Source organism: Priapulus caudatus, unplaced genomic scaffold, assembly GCF_000485595.1.
Source record: "Priapulus caudatus unplaced genomic scaffold, Priapulus_caudatus-5.0.1 Scaffold48, whole genome shotgun sequence".
NCBI lineage: Eukaryota > Metazoa > Priapulida > Priapulimorpha > Priapulimorphida > Priapulidae > Priapulus > Priapulus caudatus.
In genome coordinates, this window is record NW_014577109.1 from 719,128 (window position 1) to 726,553 (window position 7,426).

Sequence of the window (7,426 nt, forward strand, 5' to 3'; positions counted from 1 at the left end):
GAGAATTACGACAACGTAAAGAAGGACGTGTCTTCAACCCCTGAAGATCGCCGATCGTCAACGCGCTCCCTAATGGTTTCAGCTATGCATCAGATCTTACCAGGACTCGAGGCAGAGCACGCGGTCTCGGACGATATTGTCCCGAACATTCCAGCTACCGATAGTGAGAGGCGTGTGAGGCGAGGATCTACCTGTGCTAGTAGGAGACCCAGTGAGAATGGCACCTTATCCAGGTGCAAAACGCTGGTTACCCGCGACTGTCATAGGACATCACAACTCACCTAGGTCATATGTAGTCGAGTAAAACGGGAGGAAATACAGAAGAAACAGAAAACACCTTCACCTCTCTACCTACCTAACTAACAGCAGAACACGAAACTCTCAGAGCCAAATAACTGGGAGCACAGATGTGGACAGCCCTATGATAACGAATCGGCAAGTAGCTGGTCCGAAGTTAACTCCAACCCAAGTGATTCAGGAGAATGAGACAACCCAATCACCGCCACTGGTTAGGACGACAGATAAACTTTCAGTGACTGTTAATCAACCGCGGATAACTCACAGTGGTCGTGTTTCTAGATCACCCAAAAATCTTTGATTTGTAAAACGGGAAAATTCATATTCGATCATTTTGGATATTGTAAAATGGGAAAATTCATATTCGTATTGGTATGAATCTTGTACATTTCATTACTTGTGTCATTACTTGTGGATTTTCATTATTATTTATTTTATTGTAAAAGAGAGATGTAACGTTTAACGACATGGTTTACGACATTGTTACGTCATACCGTTATCAACATTAAACCAGGCTTTACGACAACACGCTTGTCTACCGAGTACATTACAATATGGGTGCAAATTAAGACTAGCACATCGGCTCCCATCAGTATATTAATGGAACGAAATTTTATCTGAAATTATTATCTATGTTAAACTAAAAGGTCATAATTGCATTTATCTATGCCCTTACTGTTATCTTCCATACGTTAGCCGTTATTATCTGGTTTCCTTGAAGTAAATTCGTGACGACGCTGCTGATTGGCTGGCGCCGTGTTCGATCGTCGAGCCTCCCTAAAAGCACTCGATATGTTCGTAGCTTTGGGCTAATTGAACCGCTGATTTTAACGATACGGATACATGCCTATTGTATTTGCCCATATTCGCCCAAAATTCTTCAGTCTCCCGATAGCTTTCTCAGCTCTTCATTGTTGATGAGGCCTCAATAGTTCCAGCGAATGCCCTCCAAGCAATTGACAGAATGTTACAAGACATCCCAGGCATAGATGTTCCATTCGGAAGCAAGATCTTCCTCATGGGAGGAGACTTTCGTCAAGTGTTACCTGTAGTCCCAAAGCAATCACAAACTATTATTGAAAACTGCCTCAAACGTTCCATACTATGGCCACACTTTAAAGTTGTTAAGCTGACAAAGAATATGAGGACACGCAAAAATCAGCAACACTACGCGCAATGGCTCCTACAACTCGGCAACGGCGAACTCAACAGCCAGCTGACTAATGCACCACCATCATCTATTGAAATCCCATCCCAGTGCAACATCATCAGCGAGCAGGACAACATAGTGGATGCTGTGTTTACCAATGTATCCGTTCCTCAAGAACTGTCTAACTCTGTGATACCCACACCTCTCAATGAGACACTAAATGACAAAGTCATAAAGAAACTACCAGGTTTGTCCAAAACCTACACCAGTACAGACAAAGCCATCTCGCATGATGAAAACGAGGCCAACAACTACTCCATGGAATTCCTTTACTCCATCACCCCTACCGGCATACCTCCACACCGCCTCATTTTAAAACCAGGAGCAATAATCATGCTATTACGCAACCTAGATATAACTAAAGAATTCTACAACGGCACCAGACTATACATTAGGAACCTCCACGACTATATTCTAGATGCCGAAATCCTCACTCGAAGCCACGTCTCACAAAGAGTCCTCATCCTGCGTGTTAAACTTGCTCCATCCGACGCAAACATTTCCTTCACACTACAGCGGATTCAATTTTCAATCAGACTTGCTTACTCTATGACTATAAACAAGTCCCAGGGCCAGAGTTTCAACAAACTCGGACTCTACCTCCCAGCCCCTGTGTTCTCCCATGGCCAGCTATGTTGCCTTTTCACGTGCCAGAGGCTACTCCAACATCTACATCAAAGTGGACAAACATTCATCACAAGGCCTTTTCAACAACAGGACCCTCACGCAAAATGTCATTTACAAGGAAATCTTTTAAAGGACTAAGGTAGCACCACCCCCATAACCGACCCAACTTCTAATATCAATCTACTACTACTGTAACCCTGTTTAAATTTTGCTGTTTTTATGGAGTAAACTAAAGGGATGTCTTCATTTTAGCTGGCTGTTTAAATTTTTCTGTTTTTATGGAGTAAACTGAAGGGTTGACTTCATATCCGCAAATTTAAAAAGGGTAAAATTTAGATCTTTTAAGACATTTTACCAGTACCGCAAAAAAAACAGCCGCAAATATTTACCGGTTTACAATATGTCACAGTCGACTTTGGCCAAACATTCAACTCCGTGCGGAGCACGGGTATTTGCTAGTTATTACTATTAGTGTATACGAATATATACGTTACAGTATTTTGCAGGTTTTTACAGTATTTGCAGTAAACAATAGCACTAATAAAAACACTAACTTGTATTGCAGCTGATTTATTCTTCTCAGATAAGAAGTGATAAATAAATAAAATTATTGATCTGTTATTTATGTTCCCAAGTGAGGTCTGTTGCGCAATCAAGTTAGGTATCACAAATTCGCCACGTTGTGCCAAAACAGACTATTTACTCAGATAGCATTTCATTTTTTTTCTAGTTGGAGCTCAACCTACCTCTCACGGTTACCACCGTAATCGTATGGAGTAGTGATCCGACTTTTACCACTGTATTGTTCTAGTCGTCACTACTGCCACTGTATTGACCCCGTGTAATACACGCACTCAGTGGGATACCGAGGAGCTTTACTCCGGCTCAAATTGTGGAGGACTATACTGCCTATGTATTAGCACCGTCTAATATACGCATTCAGTGTTAAGCACTGAGGAGCTTTACTCCGGCTCAGACTGTGGAGGATTATAAAAGCCACTGTGCATAACTTATCAAATAATAATATAATAGTAAATATATAGGCTTTGAGAGAAGAATTGACAGTATTTTTCACGGAGCAAGCAGACGAGAAAGCTGTGCTGTTTCAAGATGACTTTTGGGTTTCCAGGCTGGCCTATTTGACTGTCTTCGGCCACCTGAACAAGTTGAACCTTGAACTCCAAGGAAATGGCGACGACGTGTTCATTATGATTTCCACGGTACAAGGCTTCGAAAGAAAGATCGAACAATGGAAACAAGAGAGCTGAGAATGTCGATTTTTCGGAATTTCCTGAGCTACAGACTTTCATGCGAGGATCCAACTGGTGAGTGATGGAGAATGAAGAGGAGTCGTTGCAGCAAGTAGTGACAAGATTGGTGGTCAAACACCTCACACTGCTTCAATTGAATTTCATCAAATACTTTCCCTAAGAAGAAAAGCAGAGAATTGCCGAAAAGCTGTGGATAATCAATCCCTTTGTGGCTGAGGAAGACGAAAGATTGTGCGAACTGCAGACCGACCTCGTCCAAAAGGTTAACTTCGGAACGTTTGAGACATACAGTGACTTCTGCTACGCATCCCCGAGTACCAGCAAATCGCTGAAGAAGCTGTAAGCGCCCTCGTAGCAATGCCCAGCTCCTGCCTTTGCGAAAAAGGATTTTCATCCATGGCGGGCATCAAGACCAAGCAGCGAGCTTCAATTGAAGACGTGGACATGCTCATGAAAGGGGCGTTATTAGAACTCGAGCCCAGATTTGACAAAATCGCGGACAGCATACAACAACAGCCATCACATTAGTTTGTATGGTTAGGTTAGGTTAGGACAGTACTGGGTTAGGACTTAGTTATGCATTGCAGTTTCGAAAGTAATAAAAATAATTGGATAATGGGATAGTGGGGTGAATGACTCCGGAAGTCGAGTCGCTAGGGGTGAACAAGTTCAAAAAAGGTTGAATAGCACTGACTTAACAGACAACCAATAGTTGAACATTTAGCAAATCTACAAGAGGTTGCTCGTACTGTAGGGTTTAGTGCAGTTGAGGGTCTGCTAGTGTATTGCATTTTGTATGAGTATGGGTTCGATGCAGAAAACATGCAGGACAGCTTGCCGAGTTGCTACACAGCAATAGTTAAATATACGCAGCAATACACGTGTCTTGCAATGACTTTCAAAACTGTCTTGCAGCTCGAGCGTGAGCAGAAACGCTTGATCAATGAAATCATGTTGCTACATGAGCATGTAAAAACAGAACTAGAAGTTGCAGTATGTGAAGTGAGCACATTGTAGTGAATAGAATTGCACTATCGCTCAAACTATGACAGCATTGTGACTTGTTCGTTGTTTCTTCTGCCGATTGAACTGTACGTCTTATAAATTGCCCGATGACCATTGTAGATGTCAAGATGCAATGCTATAATCATGTCCTTTGTAAATAGCTGTGCTATAAGCAATTAGATGCCGGTGGCGTAATCCTTTGTGGGTGGTGTAACATGATGCAGCAATCCGGCTTCACAAATAATATAGTTGTTTAGAATGCGGAAATGCGTAGTAGTGGTGTTGGGCTCTGTATGTGCTCGTACAGTGTTTTGCAGTTGTGCATATGTTCGCTGTGCTTTCTTGATTTCGTAAAAATTGAGCACGGAATGTTTGTGTTGCTTCGTCTTGTGTTCCCGCAGCGCATCTGGCAGTTGTTCTTGCTTCTGCGTGATTACCTGTGCGTCAGCTGGCTGATTGGTGTGAGTGTCCTCATTTGTGTGTCAGGCATTGCATGCTGCTGTCCGTCTAGGGCTGTAGTATTCGGCTTGCTAGTTATCTGATGTATTTGGAAGTTGAGTGTGTGCGTGCGTGCGTGTGTGCGTGCGTGCGTGTGTGCGTGCATGTGTGAGTGTATAGTTTCATATTGTTGCAATTTGTAACCTAGTTGTTAGCTGTATCATGTTGACTTTGTTCCAATTAATATACTTGGTTTGAAAGAACTGTCAAACAAACTTTGTCGAGTATTTTCTTGAGTTTCTATATGAAACAGAACACAACACAGAATGTGTGTGTGTGTGTGTCTGTCTGTGTGCGCATAGATGTACGACCCGGGGGGGGGGAACTGCCCTCCCAAATTCATACAAAACAGTGGGAAAATACGGCCAAAGCAAGAAGAAATCAAATGCGACAGAGAAAGCACAAGATTTCGGGCAAATCAACCCCTCTGCTCCCCCTTAACCAAAGAGTCCCCATACGCCCATGTGTGTGCGCGTGCCTGTGGCTGATTAATATACCATATACTGACGGCGGCCGGTGTTAGTGTGGCCAATTTCCCGGATCTAAACAAATGTCAGCCGAGAAACCCATGTCACATTTGTCCGTCTTACTATCACGATAACCGTCTTAAATGACAATGAAATAGGCAAGGTCGTTAGGAAGAGAAATGAGTTATATAGTCAGTTACTTGACCGTGCATCAGCTGCGTATATAACACATAATATATACACAAGACGCACGCACGCACGCACGCGCGCGCGCACACACACACACACACACACAGTAGGTCAAGTAATGTGAGTGTGAGGAGTGTATTACTGTTGGAGCCAGAGAAACCCATTCTGTGTGTGTGTACCTTGCACCAGAATGTTAAACGTTTGCTGTCATCCAGAGCCATCGACAGATGTGGTGCCACGGTGCACATGCAGTCACTGCAGGGAGATTCTTTCTGAACAGGACTGTACCATTTTCGATTTACACAATCACTTTCATGAACGGATCTTATAAACGAATTTATCTATAGAAATGTGGTCATCAGAGCTGGTTCATGTATAATCTATCTTTAAGATTAGACATATACTGATTACTTCTATACATCTCAACTTCCACTACCATACTAGCAGACCAGCAGTATGTCTTATGCTGATCTGTTAGGTGCTATCTATGCACTGGTTGTGACTTGAGACTGAGAGTCAATTTTTAATAGTCAAACATTGCACCCTATACAACCGAAGTCATGCTACTCGGTGCACCTTGGGGCAATGGCATGATGCATTGGGTAGTTGGATAAAGAATGGAATTCCTGCAGGTGACAGCCCTCCGACAGTGGGACAGCGACAAGTAACAGCTACAGTAAACGATTTTATTCTTCTGGTCTAGACAGTGATGCACTGCTCTTCCATTAACTGCAATGAGGGGAAAATCTTGAAAGCACCTTCCAGTAGCTGTCCATCTGAAGAATGCAGCGAGGTGCCGAAATGAAGGTTGTTCGGACAAAACAAGAATCAAGTACCCAGTACCCAGTGTAGTGTTCCTGTGTGCTTTCTGTAAGAAACTGCTTCAGAGTTTCATGAGTAATAGTACAGCGAAACTATGGTCAGTTTAACTATGACGCAAATGTGCAGAAAATGTGCTTAAATGTCATTTCAACTCATCACCCAGTTTCCGTGGTATTTTCATTTTTTATAAACAACGTTCAGTTAATCCAAAGAAATTCCCGCAAGTGGCCAAACTGACCAGCGGAGAACGGGGGAAAACGGTCACACTTAGCTGTGCAATGAATGCCGCCGGTGTATACATGCCTCCAATATTTATTTTTCCAATTAAAATATGGCAGAAGTATTGATGACCGGGGCTGTTGTGATACCAACTATATGATTGCGCGCATGCGTTTCTATATAAAGTGGCTCAAAGAAGAAAGGGTACGCAATAAACATTCAGAACAAGCATTTTAGTTCATTTATTTGTGTTATGTTAATCAGAACAGTATAAACAAGACACGCAACAACATAACACAACAGGGGCAGTGCCTCAATCAATTGGATATGCCAATCCAGGTGGGTGGACTGCTGCAAAGCTCTTCATGAGATGGCTGGAACATTTTGTGAAATCCACAAATGCTTCTCAAGAGACGCAACACATCATCGATTGGCATTGGACTATGGTTTAGTCCTTTGGACATGACAATAAAATTGTTATGGCATTAACAGAATTGAAATAACACATGTCCCGTCCGACAGTGTATGAAAATATTTGGTTTGGTCAATGTTGTAAGGACCTATACTTCTCTTGAGTCTTTGACATTTTAATATTCAGGGGTGTGAATGTCCCGCCAAATGGCGGAAATCCGCCGATTTATATTCTAATTTGATGGGTATTCCAATTCGTGTAGATTCGTTGAGAAATTTTAGGGGGGTGAGGCAGATACCCGCCAAGTCCGTTGTCAACCCGCCAGGGGAAAAAATACACGGGGGCGGCGGGCGATTTCGCCCCCGAAAACATGACAAAAAGAGCCCCCGAAAACATGATATCGGGAGCG

General features: G+C 42.8%; 1 protein-coding gene across 1 annotated transcript; it reads left to right on the top strand.

Annotated features, from left to right (window-relative positions):
- Window positions 1–713: 713 nt before the first annotated feature.
- Window positions 714–2,407, top strand: LOC106820811 (ATP-dependent DNA helicase pif1-like). The gene has a single exon (XM_014825380.1). The coding sequence runs from the start codon at window positions 1,262–1,264 to the stop codon at window positions 2,270–2,272; it is 1,011 nt and encodes a 336-aa protein (XP_014680866.1). The 5' UTR covers window positions 714–1,261; the 3' UTR covers window positions 2,273–2,407.
- The last annotated feature ends 5,019 nt before the right edge of the window (window positions 2,408–7,426 follow it).